This window comes from Zingiber officinale, chromosome 4B, assembly GCF_018446385.1.
Source record: "Zingiber officinale cultivar Zhangliang chromosome 4B, Zo_v1.1, whole genome shotgun sequence".
In the NCBI taxonomy this organism is placed as follows: Eukaryota; Viridiplantae; Streptophyta; class Magnoliopsida; order Zingiberales; family Zingiberaceae; genus Zingiber; species Zingiber officinale.
The window spans coordinates 32,466,727-32,486,317 of NC_055993.1; the positions used below are offsets into that span (position 1 = coordinate 32,466,727).

Sequence of the window (19,591 nt, forward strand, 5' to 3'; positions counted from 1 at the left end):
ACATCAGCTTCTTGCATGCTAGTCTACATGCGAAATAAGTTTCACTTGTGCTGACCAGAATAAAATGAAATTAAAACCTTAATTTATACCTTTCTTAGACAGTTGAAAAACTAAGAAGTTACTATATTCATTCATCTACAACATCTTCCTCTTTGGCTGTTCAATTTTATGCATGAATTGTTTAACATTTTCTTTTTTCCAAATGAAACATCCTGCCATCTTTCATGACCACATAAGCCACTTGTACTGGTCTTCTGAGGGTTAAGAGATTTTAGAGCGCCAAAAGTGGATTGAACAGAAATACCAGAAAAAGGGGGAAATGCTTAAACCGATCTCAGCTTGTCATTCTAGCCATTTAAACCCCAAGATAAACATTGGTGTTTTTGTTGACAACGAGCAGCCATGGTTCCAGTTGACAATAGAAGTCATTGGAGTTAGTGCCAAACTTGGTATCATCTGACCACATTGGTAAGTGGGACATGTTATGTGGGATGAACTGTTCCATATTCCTTATGCTGGAACTTCATTTGACTGGTATGAGCACCAGTCAACAAAAGAAAATTTAATCCTTGTGTTCATCAATGCCTACATGTTATGATTGTGCCATGCAACAACGCATCCATATATGACAATAAGAAATTGACAGACGTTTCTGAGCGCTGGGCTAGTAAATTCGATTTTTTCATTTGATGTTGCAGGTATATTATTATTATCCATTTTCTGCTGTCTCTGATCCTGGGAAACTCTACAATGATCTTAGATGGAATCTTAGTAGACCCCAAGGTTTTGAGGCAGTGATGCGGGTTAGATGCAGCCAGGTAAAGTATCCGGCTTCGAAAGTGTTTTGGTGATTGAATGAATGCTATCATTAGTTTTCATGTTAATTATTTATAAGTTTTATTTTACATTTTGTTAGGGCCTTCAAGTTCAGGAATATGCTGGAAGCTTTTGCAAGCGCATTCCCACTGATATTGATCTTCCTGCAGTAAGTTCCTCTGAAATACAATAAGTGATAGTTAACTTTGCCATGCCTAAAAGCACTGTAGGAGAGGCTTCCTAATGCAGTGCTCTGGTAACATGAAAACCTTTTTTCAATTACGAAATTACTGAGATTAAAACTTGGAAATATAGAGCCATAAATAGAAACTACCAAATAAAATTTATTAAATTTCATTAATAGTTATGAACTAATTGAAATTCTGCACTATAAGGGATTGATTTTATGACTTCAATTGATCGAAATATGTTGCAACGGTAAAGTTGTTGCTTTGTGACCAAAATGTCACGGGTTCGAATCCTAGAAATAGCCTCTTGCAAAAAGCAGGGTAAGGCTGCGTACAATGGATCTTTCCCCGGGACCCCGCATAGCGGGAGCTTCGTGCACCAGGCTGCCTTTTTTTTCCTTCTTATTTCTTTTTGAACCCGCATGCTCTTAAAAAAAGAGCTGTCTGCTATTTCAAAACCCAATTTTTTGTTGTCAATCCAGTGTTCTGGATCATAATATAGATCGATACTGAAACAACTCTGTTCCGATGTGGATCTGGATCACTCAGCTATTATGGAACAGCATATCCGGCTTGCTGGAAATTCCATTATTTAACTCTGCTTGCATAATGCCTTGACATGGAGGGTGATATCTGTCCTTATTCAACGCACTGATAACTGCCTACCTCCTAAACCATTGGAGTACATTGATGACATGTAGTTATGGTACTGCATATCTGGCTTGATGAAAATTCCATTATTTAACTCTGCTTGCATAATGACTTGAAATGGAGCGTACATTGATGATATATGCCAGTTATTGTGTTTGCATCTACACATTAATCTGATACAAAAATACCTATGTGTCACAGATAGACTGCGATAAAACTATAATGGTTACTTTCAAATATGATGATAAGTTCCAGGAGAATTCAGAATGTGCCTTTCAGGTATGCAGCAGTCTATGCCTTCCCAAGATATTTTAATAGGGACCTTTCTCTTATTTCCAATTTAAGTTTGCCTTGGCTTTGCAATTGATCTTGTCAGTCATGACTGTACTTATGATTCTTTATGCAGTGTGCACTTCTTTACACTACTGTGTATGGTCAAAGAAGAATTAAAGTTATAAACCTCTCCCTTCCTTGCACTAGCATGCTTAGCAATCTTTTCCGTACAGCTGACTTGGATACCCAGTTTGCCTGTATCCTCAAGCAAGGTAGAATATGCTTTTATTTATTTTATATTTTCTCCTCCTTTTAAGCCTTCTTCTATATAACTTGCTAGTCTTGGTCTACATGTATGCAACTTAAACTACTGTGTTTCTGTTTGTTTTGTCACGTACTACAGGTCTATTCCATTTGAAAACTGGGAAGTATTTGAACTTTTTGCAGTGTTTGATTTTTAAAAAATTTAAACAATTATTTTGATGTCTGGAATTTGTAGCGGCAAGCAGCATCCTAGTGAACTCGCTTTCTCAAGTCCGTGAGCAGATCATAAACCTCTGCATCAACATCTTACATGCCTACCGTAAGTTTTGCGCGACAGTATCATCTTCAGGCCAGCTAATTCTTCCTGAAGCTCTGAAGCTATTGCCTCTCTATACGCTAGGTATGACCAAACTTATAGAAATATTTTTGCAGTGATACATCTATTCTTTAGCTGTAATGGTGTCTATATATTGCTAAGTATGGAATTTTGCTCTTGGGATTATTTGTTTTGCAGACTAATATATTAGTGTCATTAAATGTATTATTGCATGGATGATTGGCAAGGATGTTTTGGTGCCCATGTGAATAGAACTGTTGGATTTGCATGGAAATATTATTACAATAGCAAACAAGCTATGTCCCAACTATTGAGGGATGACTCTATGGATCTTATCATGCCATTAGACTCTTATGTAAGGCTGCTATATGGCAAGGCCATTTTGCTAGTAACAGTTTAGGTGTTCTGAATTAATTTTTATTATGTTAAATATAATTTTTGTTTCTATATCTCTTACTTCTAGTCTAATGGATTCAACTTGTAATTTCTTGGGTTTTCTTTGAATATAAGAATATATGATATTATATGTTTTAGAAACAACACATATCCATCTTAGCATTTTCATTTTGTTGTAAAAATGGAATTTTTTATTTCACACCCTCTCTCAAAGGATGCAACCATGATTACAAAATGTAAGGACCAGTCTAGTACGGGGCCGGAAGGATCGAAATGGAAATAATTTAAAAAAAATCAAAGATGAAACAACAATAAACAAACTTTATTCCATTAAGTAAGGTCGGCTATATCGATCCTCCTATGCCATTGGGTTTAATATATATATATATATATATAAATTATTCTATTTTATCATTGCTAATCAAGTATTATTTGATCTCGTCTTTCTCGATTAACAGTATTTGTCATAATCTCACGCCTAACTGAGCATTTATTAGCCACCCAACTACATGTCTATATCATTGAAACATGCCTCTTAAAGATTTGCCTCAATAGGTGCTTTGACTTTTCTTTCTAATGTTCTCATTTTTTATCGTGTCTATCCGCATCTAGACCTATCCACAGGTCAGGTCCAAATTGGACTTGGACTAGGTCAACGGGTCGGTTACTCGTTGACCCGGTTCAATGGGTTCAACCCATAACTAACCCGTCTTTACGGGTTGGATCCCAATGAACCGACGTGTTCAACCGCTAGTTCAACTATCAATTTGAACCGTCGGTTAACCACCGGTTCATTTGTATTTATTTAATATATATACATATTTTAATTTTAGTTTAGATTTTTTAAATTATAGCTTTTTATTTAATAATATTTATAGTATGGTTCAATATAAATTAACTCATTTATTTAAAAATTTTCAATGTGGAACTATTCAACCTTTCTATTAAAGTTAATTTTTCAACCTATCTGCCTTGAATTCTCTAATGCGAGATTATTCTACCTTTATATTAAAGCTAATTTTCAACCTATTTGTCTTGAATTCTTTGATATGACACTATTTTATCTTTAACTTATTAAATTTATTAATCTTATTTGACTCTCTTAATTATTCTTTGGTCTTATTTTATCTTTTTATTCATTCAATATTGAGTTTATAAAAACTATTTGACTTGTATGATTTATCCAATAATAAATTTGCTAAGGGATATAATTTATTTAATAATAAAATTATATATATATAATGAAGACTATCATAAAATATACAAAATTAATGAAGACTATCATCACACTAAGAATTTAATGTAATATTCTTCTCTATTTATTTTGGCTTTTGACTTTTTGGAAGCTCAAACACTAATGATTGGACGAAAGTTAGGAAAATAATAAAAGACATGTAACTTTAAAATTTAAATGAATGAAGTAGAAGATTTTAATACCGAAATAACTAATGAACTACGTGGCTTTAATTCCCCCATACCCTATACGTAGACAATTTAAATAAGTACAATTTTATTTTTATTTTTATAAATTTATAATTTTTTAAAAGCAATAATAATAATCTTGAACCATCACTAACCAATGATAGTTTCAAACCATAACTTGGAAGGTTAAGGTTAATGGTCGACATTCTTGGAACCTTTTGAGTTGACGGTTTTGATTCTGAACCATGGTTGAGTTTATCCTCATCTCTACGATTTTCATTTTTTGCTTGTGTGCTCAATTTGTAGACTAATATAATATAACAAGTAGGTCGTCATTTTGTAAAATCTTCCTTTAAACTTTGGAGGTATTGTTCTGACACACTCTTCCATTTCAATCATGCTACTTGTATTTAACAATCCTAGATACTTGAAGCTCTTAGTTACCTTAACAATTACCTTGCTTGTCTACTCCTACTATTAAACTTAAATTGCGTATAATTATATTTTTATTCTAATCTTAGATTTTTTTTTTACTTTTAGTGTTTTCCGCTATGATTTGAGTTTAGTATTTACTTCGCATGTCTCATCAACTAAAACAATGCCATTTATAAACATCATGTAGAATGATAATGTGTCTTGGATGTATCCAATGAATTTGTGTATAACTAGTGTAAAAAGAAATGATTTAGAACTTATCTTTGTTTTCTTCATAAAAAACACTTCTGAGTCTTCACTCTCATCAGTACATTCTTGTACATATTTTTAATTTGCACTCTATTATAAGCTTTTTTTTGAGTCAATGATACCATATGTAAGTCTTGGTTTTTTTCAATACTTTTCAATCAATTGTTCAAGGTGTATAGCTTCTATCATTAATCTTTTAGGCATTAATTCAAATTGATTTTCGGTCACCTTGACCTTCTTCCGTTTTTTTATTATTCTTTTTCAAAATTTTATGGTATGATATATTAGCTTAATGCCCCTATAATTTGTACAATTTTATAAGTTTCTTTGTTTTTATAAGGGGATTAGAGTAGTTATCTCTACTTAGTCATTTCTTCGTTTTCAATATCAGATTGAATATAACTTCGTGAGTCAAATTCTCTGTCTTGTTAAGCACTTCCATCTCTATTGGAATATTATCAGGTGTAATACACTGATTTTCCATTTTGATTCTCATTTAGTATTCTACTTTCAAAATTCAAATATGACCATGATTACTATATAAGATACCTCCTCCAGGTGCTCCTTTTAAATAACACAATTTATTTTACAACTGCCTAATAATTAACTGTTGAAGAAGACATATACTGACTTATAATACTAATTAAATATGTAATATCTATGCAAGTCACTGTGAGATAATTAACTTTCCAACCAATCTTCTACATCTATTAGGATTTTCAAATAATTCACCATTTTTTGAGCTATCGATTGGAGTTATTGGGTGGTTTAACCCTTAATTTTCCCGTCTCAAACTAGAAGTCAAGTGCATATGAGATAAGAAGATTACTTTCTTACATCAGATTACCTCAACACCCAAGAAGTATTTATAAATCCCTAAATCTTTGGTATCACTATATGTAGAACACAGATAGACTTACATTTCTTCATTTCAAATTCCTTAATAATTTTCCCATACTTTCCTAAGAAACAAAGTTTAGTGGTTTTTCTATATAGACTTCCTTTTGAAGGTTATCATGTAGAAAAACAATTTTGATGTCTAACTGATGTAAATGTCAATAATGAGTGGCTGCCATAGAAATAAATAACCAGACGGAAGTAAGTTTAGCAATAAGAGAAAGCATCCGAATAATCCACTTCATAGGTTTGGGCAATCTTTAGCAACAAGGTGGACTTTCAGTCGAGCAATAGACCCATCAAGATTGACTTTAGCTGTAAATCTCAATTCACATCCAATTGCCTTCTGCAAACCTTGCAGGTAACTTGACTAGGGTCCAAGTACCATTGTTATCCAAAGCATACATCTCTTCGATCATAGCATTACACTAACCGGGATGATATATAGCTTCATGAATAGTTTTAGAAAGGGATATAGAATCGAGAGATGCAATAGAGGAATAGGAAGATGATGATAGGTGACTATAAAATATAAAAGAAAACATTAGATAAGTACATTGACGTTTACTTTTGTAAAGAGCAATTGTTAAATCATCACTTGAAATTGGATCCGCTGATGAAGAAGCCGACACAAGACATGGATTAGGAGGAATATATCATCGAGAATAAACTTGCTAAATGGGAGACTAATAAGAATAGATTTAGTGGAATCAAAAATAGAAGATGTGATGGTATAGATTAACAAATCACATCCTCCCTCGGCTAGGGCGATTGGTAGAGGGAAAGAAAGATGTGGTTTTAAGAAAAGTGATATTGGTGGAGACCAAATACTTGCTACGATTAGGACAGTAACATCTATATTTTTTTGAACTCGAGAATACCCGAGAAAAACACACTAAGAGAATATAATGAGTCTCACCGTGAAGAATGGATGATGGCATACGATTAATTAGAAAGTGAGTTGTCGACACTGCGCCCAAAACTATTTTTAGGAACTTGCATTTGAAATAATAAAGCTCTTGTAGTTTTAATGTATATATTCTACACGATAGGTCTGAAGGAGAATGCCATTTGAGTTATATAAGTTTGAAAAGAATATGATAAGCATTACTTAGCATTATCACTTCGTAATATTTATACAGAAATATTTTAAAAGGCAAAGAAATAAAAGAATAATTCAAAATGATTTTTCATCAGACATAACCATGTCATGCGAGAATAACCATCAACAAAAGTAATGAAATACTTAAAACCAATTTGAGATATAACATAATAGGACAAGGTGGTTCCCAAACATCTGAATGAACTAATTCAAAAGAGGCACTAGCTATTGACTCTTAGACTTAAATTAAGACGATGATGTTTAGCAAATTCACACATCTAATGAGGATAGACTGTAAAATTGGGAATAAAGTTTAATACTAGTAGTAAAGGATGATCCAAGTGACAATGTACTTGAATGGGGGTGATTATTCCAAAACAAATGATGGACTTTGGTACCTGTTTATCAGGGATATAGAGGTCACTCATATCCTTTACCAATAATCTTCTTCATCATAAGATCCTGAAATAGATAATAATGAGACACAACGGTTAAGAGTATGCGTGAGTTTACTTACAAAAGTTAAATTAAAAGACAACTAAGGTAAGTTTAAGACTGTGTAAAAATTGAAGGAGTTGGAGTAATTGTGTCAAACCCAAGAACATGAGATTGACCCATCTACCAAAGTATTAGTAGATGTAGAAGTATGTGATTGAAAAGTAAAGAGCATATTAGAATGCCATATGATCTTTGAAACTAAAATCAATGACCCGTTTGGAGGATGAGGAAACAAGACATATTTGGTTTACCTAACTCAATGAGGACAGTAACCACTATGGATGGAGATTTTAATGATTCTTGGTATTATAAGAATTTGGCATATTCATGAGTAAATCATGACAAATCTTAGAAATATCATTTCTAGATTGGTCGACTATGTTTTCTTATTTTGCAATTTATTGCAAGTGTGTTTTATATGTCCTAGCTTATGACTATAGTGACAAACAATTCCTCCTAATTCATGTCCTCGAGTAATAAAATTTCTATCATAGTCACTTGACCCCACTCCTTTTCCACCTATGTTGCTGTATTCCAGATTCAGATATCTTATTTTGACTAACAAGAGCACTACTAGGTTTGAACACATGGAGAAATATCTGCGTGAAGTACCATACTAAAGGTTTCTTATAGAGAGGAAATCTCATAACTAGAGAGAATCTGAGATTTAGCTGTCAGACAGAAGCCCAACTAAAAAACTCATCATAGCCATCTTCTCTTGTTGAGCTTATTGTACATTTAGATAGGACTTAATATAATAACATGTTAAGATATTCACAAGTCTTTTTTAAAATTCATGAAATAGGTTGTAATGGACTTATCTTGTTCCTCTGCATGATAAAATGCTTTGCACATCTTATAAATGCAGGAAATATCCCCTTTTCAAAATAGTGATTGACAAATTCATAGTGATTGATTTAGACCAATCACTTCACTAACAATGGAGTTTCGTATTTGTAAAAATTGTTGGGATGAGTGACAACCGCTAAAGTGGTGAATAGCTTTTTCTACGATGTTAGTTTTCTATACAAGAGTATTATGCAGTGAAAACAAAAAAAGAACACGAAATGGAAAATGCAAACTAACAGACACCAAGATTTACATGGTTCACAATTCCTAGGTTGCTACATCCACGACCTATGCACATGGAGTCCACTATTTTTCTCCTCTTCAATTAAGCATTGGAGATGGAGAAACCTCCTACAACAATCAACAAATACAACAATCAAAAGCAAGAATGAATAGAACAATAAAGGTTCTTGAGATGACATAATATTTTACACTTCTTAATTGTTCTCTTTCGCAGCTTCCTCAACCCTTTTATAGCCTAACCTTCATGTCGAATCTTGTCATTTACTGATCCGGCGACCATTAGTTGACTGAGCATCACTCATCAATCGACTAATCCATGGATCTTTATCCTAATTGTATTGTCAGAATTTCCGTCTTCAGCTCCATTTGAATAAGTCATTTTAGCATTTAACTGATTTGTACCATCAATTGACTCCTAAGTGGTTAGTTGACTGTTCCATTCGACGTCTAGACATTTTGTGCTCTTCCAATGAAAGTTGATTAAGAAATATTTTGTTTCTTGGACAACCTTTTGTATGTTCTGTTCGTTTGATAAGTCTGATACCAATAGTCGACTAACCCTTATTTAATAGTCAATTGATCCAACTATAATACCCTAAATAGATCTAACTTGGGATATATGAATATTTGGATCACTAGTAATCTGAATCTCATCGTCAATCGACTAACATACTATCAAGATGCCTTACGGATGCTCCGAGTCCGCAACTATTCTTTAGCTATCCTTTGCTTATGTAGATCTCCTCCTCATCTTGCCATGCTCCTCATCCTGTGGTTCCTCAGATGCACCATCCTTCTCCGATCTTATAGACTTTGAGCCATCAAGCCATCATAACCCTTAGCCTTGCCAAGTCATCCTATATAGTTGGTAGACCTTACATATCTTAGCACACAAGTCAAATAAGTGCAAGGCTAACTTAAACCCTTTGCCAATCTCAGCAAAACCATCAGGATCCTTGGTTGCCTAAATGGTGGCAAAAGGCGATTCGTTTGCCTCCAGCGCTTCCGCTAGCCCTTCCCAGGCCAACACGGAAGAGGTAAATCATGGGTGGCTACTAGCCTTGGGCAGTTGAATAGCGCATGGGGAAGGGTAGACATCCTTTGTTGCCTAAATGCAAAGGGTATGAAAGTCCTAACAAAAATAACCGAGCTTCGTCCTTCAACCATGTCTATTTTGACTCATCTATAGGTCGGTCATTAGTCATATAATTATCCATATCAATGCTCAACAAATAAAGACGAACTGTCTTACTCCAACTAAGATAATTAGAGCCATTATTTTTGAAAACACGGGGATAATTACTTCTCAACAATTTCACCAAAGAGCAATGAGAACAAAAGAAAATATGAATGTGTTGGACAAAAGAGTATAACACCTGAACAAATGTTGACTCAACTAGGTATGTGAAGATGTTGTATGGGGTAGGCAAACAGAATAATGACAATTGAAAATATTTTCAATACTCGGTGTCAACGCATGGAACTGGACTACAAAACTTGTAACGATAGTGTGGCTCATGCGTATAGATTCCAATGACCAAAATCTGGGCATCGTCTGGGCGTCTTGGCGAGCTTGACGATCGATGATTCCTCCTAGGTGGGCTCTGATACCATGTAAAATATTAAAGCAAACAGTGGAGGAAAAATATGTTATTTTATTTTTATTTGTCAATCTTATATATATATATATATATATATATATATATAGTATCAAGCCTATTTTAAGAAAGTAGACTAATCAAATCTCTACAATCACATCAAGGTAAATCATATTTCTTATATTTCCTATATCTATCAAGGAATCACTGATGATTCAAGATGTATGATATGAGTTTAGTTGGTATTAGTTTATTAATAGGTTCTGCCTTTCTAAGTTTACAATTTAGTTTTTATGAATCTAAGCCCCTCTTACCATCTTAATTAGGATCCTTACATATAACATCTACAATTTTCACATCTCTCATAATTGTTGTGGCATCCATACATAAATGGCATGATATTCAAGGTGTTAGACTTGGATTCTGATATCTATTTTCTTACTAAGGGTACAATATAGATCAGTTTTTTTGGTTTTTTTCTTGGGCACTGTGCTTATTTTGTTTTTTGTTTTAGAATAATTAACTAAATGCAATCATTATAGTTTGATATGTCACTTTTTTTACCTCATTATTGTTTTATATCACTAAACATCGTGTTTCATTGTCTTTGTATACACAAACCATTTATCTTTGTCTTTGGTCCATGCTATTCAGCTTTGGTTAAAAGCATTGGTTTACGCAATGATGGCCGGTTGGATGATCGTTGTTATTGGGTCAGCCATGTTATGTCACTTTCCATTTCTTTGGCTATTCCATTAGTATATCCCAGAATGATATCTATTCATGATCTTACTGAGAAGGTATTTATGGTCAATGTGGATTTTAGGCTGAACTTCAGACCGAAGTGGTATTTTTCAATATTTTTTTGGACTTAAAAATATTCCAATGCTACAGGAAAATGATGGTTCTCTTTCATCTTCCACAATTCCTCTCTCAAGTGAGCACATAAATGATGATGGAATATATCTTCTTGAAAATGGTGAAGATTGCTTAATCTATGTTGGAAACATGGTCAACCCAGACACACTTCAAAAATTGTTTGGAGTAACTTCTGTCGATGGGCTTTCAACTCAGGTAACATGCTTTGTTAGTTATCTTTATTTGTTTGATTTGTGAAACTTCAGTGGCACAATTTACAACAATAAAAGTTGTATGCATTGATTAAATTCATGATCATTAATGTGCAAACAAGTGTTCGAGGGTCTCACATTGGGAAAGCAAATGATAATGTAGTAATCGAATTGGCTGATATTCTTATGTCACATAATGCTGGCAGGATTTCTGGATTCAATTGCTTGTGTTCCTTGTTTTTCAGTTTGACAGCAGATGTATAATCCCCTTTTATGTTGGAAAACCTCCATTGAGGCCATTTTACTTGTCAGGAGGTAACATGTAGGTGACTGAGAAAACCATGACTTACAAACTGCAGAACACTGTTTCAAGAAGACAGTTTCTTTGTTAAATTAGTCATCCGAGCATTTCTATTTTAGTTATCTCTTACTGAAAGTTTGAGACTGTAGCTTAGTTTGTATTCACATATGTATTTGTCATACAATTTTTTTTGTTTTGTTTTTTTGACTTTGTATACCAAAATGAGATAATTGTTCAACCTTTAAACTTTATTTCATTTTTGCAGCCAATAGAGCATCTGACATTAACAAAATACCTTTTAGCACTTAATATTTGAGACTCGCTACTGGACATAAATGTCATATTAATATGTGATACTCTTGGGAGGCATTATATGGTTCTCTCATGCTAGTGACAGATTATAATGGTCTCTACAAAGTTAATTACTATATTTTGCTTTTACAAGCTAAGCTATGGCCGGTCCCAAGCCCGGATGAGAAAGGGTGAGTGTTGTGTTAGGTTGTCGTCCAACATTAAATTCAGGCAAATGTTCAATGAATGAATCTATCATATACTATTGTGCTAATACTAAGTTGTTCCCCGGAAGGAACACATTGCAGGGTTTGTGTTTGGCAAAGACTGCTATCTCCATGAGAACTCGAGTATCGTGTTAAATATACAAGAGTTCACGTTACAGGGACTGTGATATATCAATAACGGCTACTACATCTCCATGAGAACTTAAGTGTAGTCTTAAATATACAAGAGTTCTCACATTATAGGTTGGATAAGAATAAATATTATATGAAAACTAATAGTATAAAATTTAGAACATGTAACAGAGAAACGTTCATTGGTAAAATAATGAAGGTAGTAGATACAATGATTAGGAAAAGAATTAATATTTTTTATGTACAAAAGACAAAATGAATAGAAGAGAAAACAAAGATGATAGAGAACTCGACTTTTAAATTATGATATATAGGAATGAGTAAAATAGGAAATGGGTATGTATTATCGTAGATAGTTCGTTAAATGATGAAGTTATATGACTAGTTAGAAAGGGGGATAGGATTATAGCTTTCAAGATAATAGCGGTGTAAGAAATTATTAACGTAATTAACATATATACACCTCATGTTGAATTAGATGAAGAAACCAAATCTGGATGATCTAGATGAGATGTTATAAAATATTTTTCCAAATGAAATTATTTTAATAGAAGGAGATTTAAATGAGCATGTGAGAGTGAAAAATGAGGAATATGATAAGGTGTCGGGTTATGAGTTTGTAATAAGAAATGAAAAAGAGAAAATTATATTAGATTTTGCGATAGCATATGATCTTATACTAGCTAATATCTTCTTTTTTTTTCAAAAAAGAGAACACTTGGTCACCTTCAAAAGTGAGAATAATAAATTGCAAATTGATTTTCTTATAGTTATAAAGAAAGATAGAAATATTTATAAATATTACAAGGTCATCCCTGAAAAAACTTAATTACCCAGCATAAGTTAGTAGTATTGGATATATGCGTCAAATTAGTATTAATAAAAGGAAAATATGCATGACTTTTAGAATTAAGTGGTAAAAGTTAAACAATGAGAAAAAAAACATATTTAAAGAGAGGATAAGAGTAAGCATTAAGATAAATTTATGACGACTCAAATACACGATGAGATATCAAAGTTGAAAATAATAGTCTTACTTGGTGAGTTAAAGGGACGCGCATCACCAAGTAAAAAATTGATGGAATGAGAAAACAACCTATAGGTATATATACATGTAAAAACGAGAAAAACTTTAAAAAATATACAATAACCAAGAAAGAGGTTAAGGAAATAGTGAATGAAGCTATGAATGAAATTTTTGAATATTTCTATCGAAAATTGATTAAAAAAAGAGAAAGAGACATTTATAGAATAGCTAAAGCGAGAGAAAGGAAGATAAGAGATCTTATCCAAATAAGATGTATTAAAGATGAATATAATAGGGTACTAGTAAATGATGAGGAAATAAAAGTGCGGTGGAAGAAGTATTTTCATCAACTTTTAAATGAAGGTTTATGTGACTAACTTATAAATTTTAATTTTTATCGTAGAATTTAAACTTCAGATGTAGAACAAGTTTTAAATGGAATGCAAAATAGAAAAGTAGTTAAACCAGATATTTTGATAGAGGTATAGAAGTGTCTAAGGAAATAATGTATTGAATAACTTACAAAGTTATTTAACCTAATATTAAAGATAAAAAAAGCCTAATTAATGGAGAGTAAGTATTCTACTTCCCATATATAAGAACAAAAGAGGCGTACAAAATTGTGCAAACTATAGGAGTATTAAACTAATAAGTCATACCATAAAACATTGGGAAAGAGTAATAGAAAAAAGATTAAGGAAATCACGGTGATCGAAAATTAATTTGGATTTATGTTTGGAAGGTAGACAATAGAAATTATACATCTTCTCAGGCAACTAATTGAAAAATATCGGAAAAAAATTTACACATGATATTACTTGGAAAAGTTTTATGATAGAATTCCAAGAGAAATTATACAAAGAATTCTAAACAAGAGAAATGTTAGTGTAGCATATATTGAACTAGTTAAAAATATGTATGAGGAATTAATAACAATAGTGAAGATTTTTGGCTGATTAACTGAAGCATTTTTTATAAAGATAAGGTTACATCAAGATTGACTATAAATTTCTATCTTTTTACACTAATTATGGATGAACTCACTAGACACATCCATGACATGGTACCGTGGTGTATGTTGTTTGCAGATGATATTGTTTTGTTATATAAGACACATGAAGAAGTAAATACTAAGATAGGAGATGATGAGAGCCTTAAGTATTTAAGTTTATTTTTGCAAAAGAATGGAGGGATTGAGAAAAATATCTTATAGAGAATACAAACATGATCATTGTAATGGAGGAAAACGTCGAGTGTTCTATGTGATTTTTAAGTACCCCTAAAACTTAATGGGAAGTCTATAAAATGGTGGCTAGACTTACTATGTTATATGTGGCTAAATGTTAGACTAAGACTTAAGTACATGAGCAGAAGATGAAAGTTGTAGAGATGAGAATGTTAAGGTGGATGTGTGGATATACGAGTATGAACATGATAAAAAATAAGAACATTAGAGAGAAAGTCAGGATTGCATCTATTGAGGGAAAATGACACAATTAAGATGGTACTGACATGTAATTATACGACTAATAAATGTTCCAGTTAGGCGATATGAAATTATGATAGATATGCACATCAAACGAGGAAGAGGAAGATCAAAACAGATTTGGTTAGTAATAATAAAATAAAATAAAATTTATTTAAATATAGATAATAATATAGTAGGAGATATAGTTCCTTGGCGTAGAAAGATCCATATAGCCAGCTCCATCAAGTGAGATAAGGCTTGGTGGTGGTTGTTGATATTCTTCTAAACTTCAGTGAGTGTTGACAAATTACAGGTCTAGTCGACTTGTCTTGCTTATCTGGCTATACAAACTTATTTATCATTCGTCATTTTCAATTTCTCCTTATTTAAGTTTTTAACATGTATTGTTGCTAAACCTAAGTACTGTATGATAAGTGTTTTGATTTTATATTTTTAGTGATCTCATACACATTTTTTTGAAAGAGAGACTTGGCGCAACAGTAAAGTTGTTGCTTTGTGACCTAAAGGTCATGGGTTCGAATCCTGGAAACAGTCTCTTGCAAAAGTAGGGTAAGGCTATGTACAATGGATCCTTCCCGGGACCCCACGTGGAGGGAGCTTGGTGTACCGGGCTGCCCTTTTTTTTTCATACACATTTTTTGTTTGTAATTTATCATTACTGCTGAACATTCTCTCATATGACTAGTTGTATCTTAAGCTCTATAGAATTTTAGTTTTAATCAAAAAGACAACAATGGAACAAAACCATAAAAGCTTCTTTGTTACACTGTTCACTCTTTATCCTATGATCTTCATTAATGTCCAAAACTCTTACTTCCATGCTTATCGAAGTTCATGAAATTTGTCATGCTGGTATGGTTGAAGTTCATGAAATTTGGATTTCTATCTAGTTGCCACCTGGGGATCTCTGTTATATCTTCAAGAATGCTGTATGATTTTTTTACTCTTCACTTCAGTGTGATTGTGCAGGTAGATGTGTTTTCATATATGTGGTGTTCCTCTAGGTCATGCATTCGTTATATTCAAGGGTCCATCTTGTGTTTTTCTATGTGGGTTGCATGATGAACACTATGCTATGGTAGCTCTAGTTTCAAATTATTTATCTAATGGATTGGTGTGGTTATTATAATCTCAGCATAAATGGTAAAGCAGCATTCCTTTGTTTTAGATTGGTGCTTGGACTGATGGTTTATTAACATAAACTGCAAGTAGATATGAAGATCTATGATTCTTGATCATGTCCCTATTAGGTTCTTGCTTAATTTTTCATATTCAAATAGAATTTAGTTTCATCTTGAGGTGCATGTTTTGGTCAATGCAGCTTGTATTGCAGCAATTTGATAACGACTTGTCAGAGAAGCTAAGTGATGTCATTAATGAGATAAGGCAGCAGAGATGTTCATACCTGCGGTATGTAGTTTCTTTTCTTCTGTCTTAATAATGGTTCATCATTTGGTACAACAGTACTGAAGTTTCAGAATTCTCTGCAGTTTGCGACTATGCAGGAAGGGTGACCCCACAGGTTGGTTGAAATTCAAAGCCTTTTTTGAGTCGTCAATATTTTGTTGTTTAGCGTTTCACTTGAATTGAAAATTTCACATGTCATTTTGTATAGGCACGCATTTCCTGTCGTATATGGTTGAGGATAAAACTCCTGGAGGCCTCTCTTATGTTGAGTTCCTTGTACATGTTCACCGGCAAATTCAAACCAAAATGGCTTGATCCAGATGTATGTTAATGTAAAAGATTTTGATCGTTATTCGTCTCTTTGATTTTGTGGAGCTTGCTATAACCAAAATGGATGAGACAGAAAGCAGCAGACGCTTCCTTGCTGCTCATCAGAAATGAAATGGCAATTATTGGTGTTTGCTGCAGCTTCCACAATTTCCAGCACTTAAAGTTGACAATTGAAGACGTCTCTGCGAGTAAATTTACCTGGTTGGGATCTCTGGACCTTGTCTTTGAAAATTTTCCTTTCAACGTTACTTTTAGACAGGTGGTGTATGATATCAACGCAGAAGTTGGGGCTTAGTAATAAAAGCGTTTTCGTTGGTACTCGTGTTTTGATGAGATTGTTCCAATTTATAGTTTCAATTTTTTTTTTTTTATGTATTTTTCTAATAGAGGTCATAACCATTGCAAGTATTATTGTTAAACATGGTTATTGATGAGTGTTGTATTAATGTCATTTTTATCTTTGTAGTTTCATTGGTCTATCATTCCTACTTGTCCTTTTCTTTGTTCACGTCGTAATTTAATAGCACCTTGAATTAATTGCTATTGTTTCTGACCCAAAAATTATGTACCTATCCATAAACCCTAAACAATTGCAATGCCATACAAAATTAGCACATTGGAAAGTTAACATAAACAAATAAGGCACGTACCATAATCACTAACATGATCCTTTGCCTGATCTAACAACTTTATTCTGTCTTGTGATCCTTTGACGAATTACTCGCCAAACCTTCTATATTTTTGTTCCTTACAATAAAGAAATTACAAAATATCTGTGTATTTTTTTATTCATGCCTTTTGAACCCTTTAATAGCCTCTTCTTCAAATTGAATCATTGACAGTCTTGCTTTGTTGGCATCGCTCAATTAATTGGTTTGCACCGTCAATCGATCAGTCCCCTAGTCGTTATCCAATCCTTTCGTTATGGCAGTTTTCTAGAGCATCAATCAACTGATCTAGTTTACTTTGATCAATTCCCTTAGATTGCGGTCATTTTCCTTAAAAAATTATTTCATCATAACTTCATCAGTCAATTAAACCATAGTTTGTTGACTATTCAGTTGACTAATCTTTCAAATAGAATTGACTATCCAGTGATTCCATCATCAATCGATTGAAGAACTCCTTTAGTCAATTGGTATATCATCTACAATTAGTCTAATGATCAAGTCCATCTAACTTAAGAACTACTCACCAAAGTATATTTGCTTTCAACTCTTAGCTCACCGGACGATCCTCTCCCCATGGCTATCTACCATTAAACTTCCCTTCTCAGATGTACTTGAGCCCTCAACTCGATTTTCATGCCATCGTGCTCCAGACATAGCTACCCTCCAATGCTCATACAATTGCCTCCACCTTAAAGCCAATCTCCCATGAGCTTCTTGTTCCTTAGATGCACTTGAACTCTCATCTCACTCTTCATGCCATCCTTATGCTCTGCTCATGTAGTCTACCTCCCAAACACAATTGCACTCTATTACTCTTTGTTTCACAATCCCCCCATGTCTCATACCACCTTTCTTTGACTTCCATGGACCTCAATGTTAGGACCGGTATGTCACTAGAGGTGGTGAATAGCGATTCGCTTCATTCTTGATTGCTGATGGTGTGCTTGTCTATAAATTGTTAATGCGCTAAGAAAAATAAAAAAGAAACAAACACAAAAATAAAACAAGCACAAGACCACCTCAATTTTATATGGTTTGGAACTCTAGGTTCCTACTCCATGGCTTAGAGTCCTACCAGTATCACTTCTATATTTATTCTTGTCGGAGACCTTTCGGAGGTAGAGATTCATCTTACAAGACTTGTTATTATAAGCAAAAAAAAAAAAAAAAAAAAAAACTAAATACAAAGAGAAAAATTAAAATGAATACAATATAACTAAACTATTTACACAGATATTTGCTTTGCTCACTATTTGTTATTTTTTGAGTCTCATGAAGGCCAGGAATGCAACAACACTCCTCGTCAAATCCTCCAAAAACTAGCATGTTGAAATCCTCCACAAACCCCCCCTTTTATAGTCGTTGTTGAAATCTACCTAGTAGTCAATTGCTTGCACACCATCAATCGATTGCTTTAATGTAAATTCAAATGTGGCTCTGCTCTATTAGTCTAACCGCTCCAACTAACTCAACAATAGTTGACTGTTCCTCTACCATTAGCCAACTAATATATATCAATTGAGTTCCTTGATCGATTGTAAACTTTTCTATTCACTCCACAATGTCATCAATTGAATGCACCACTCGACTGATGCATTAGTCGATTGCTAATAATTAACAATCAATTGATTGTACCACAAACCCTTAAATTCATGATTTTAGATCATAAATTGATTATTAAACTTATATCAGTCGACTAATACCTTTATTTCAGTTTTACAAAGGCTAAACTCTCATTTTTCCTAATATTTGATTGATCGCAATCTATTAGAATTTTTTTCCGCCTAGCATACAATCAACCTTGACATGTCAAGACTTCATTATTGTCAAACATCCAATCCTTCTTGACCTATTTGGAATTATCGTCTCATGCCTAACATCTAATCAACTTTGACCTATTAAGACTTTACTATAACTAAAGATTCAATCCTCCTTGACATATTTGGACTTCTTGTCTCATATCTAATATCTGGTTCTCCGTGACCTAACATGACTTCACTTCTCTTGCCTTATATCTGATTCTTCATGATATCTCAGGAGTTCACTTCTTGTGCCTAACATCGGATCCTTCATGACTTGTTAAGATTTTACTGCATAGCTAACATCTAGTCCTTCATGACCTATTAGGACTTCACCCAACATTGTCAAGTGTCCAATCAACCGTAACCTGCTTGAACTTCTCTTGTGCCAACTCCTTGTTAGACTTCTAATTGTCAAGTGTCTAGTCAATCCTGATCACCCACTTGAACTTCACTTTGCTAACTCCCTATTAAAATTCTAACTGTCACGTGCTCGGTTAGCCATAACTCACTTGAAGTTCTTCACTATCAAGTATCTAGTCAACTTTAACCTATTTGACTTTTCATTCAGCAGTCAAACATCGAAACATAAACCAATCTTGGTCAATCTTGAAGTGATTTTTGATTTT

At 33.3% G+C, this 19,591-nt stretch overlaps 1 protein-coding gene across 1 annotated transcript; it reads left to right on the forward strand.

Annotated features, from left to right (window-relative positions):
* Positions 1-658: 658 nt before the first annotated feature.
* On the forward strand, positions 659-16,974 carry LOC121974928 (protein transport protein Sec24-like CEF). Its single transcript, XM_042526214.1, has 10 exons — positions 659-818; positions 917-985; positions 1,857-1,934; positions 2,062-2,200; positions 2,428-2,592; positions 10,873-11,018; positions 11,113-11,292; positions 16,077-16,165; positions 16,246-16,277; positions 16,371-16,974. Exons 1-10 carry the CDS (start codon positions 690-692, stop codon positions 16,475-16,477), a joined length of 1,134 nt encoding a protein of 377 aa, XP_042382148.1. The 5' UTR covers positions 659-689; the 3' UTR covers positions 16,478-16,974.
* The last annotated feature ends 2,617 nt before the right edge of the window (positions 16,975-19,591 follow it).

Coding starts and splice junctions, on each gene's coding strand:
- LOC121974928 (XM_042526214.1), top strand. CDS start 690: ATGTTGCAGGTATATTATTATTATCCATTTTCTGCTGTCTCTGATCCT. Junction 16,166..16,245: donor CAGAGATGTTCATACCTGCG/GTATGTAGTTTC, acceptor AATTCTCTGCAG/TTTGCGACTATGCAGGAAGG. Junction 16,278..16,370: donor CAGGAAGGGTGACCCCACAG/GTTGGTTGAAAT, acceptor CATTTTGTATAG/GCACGCATTTCCTGTCGTAT.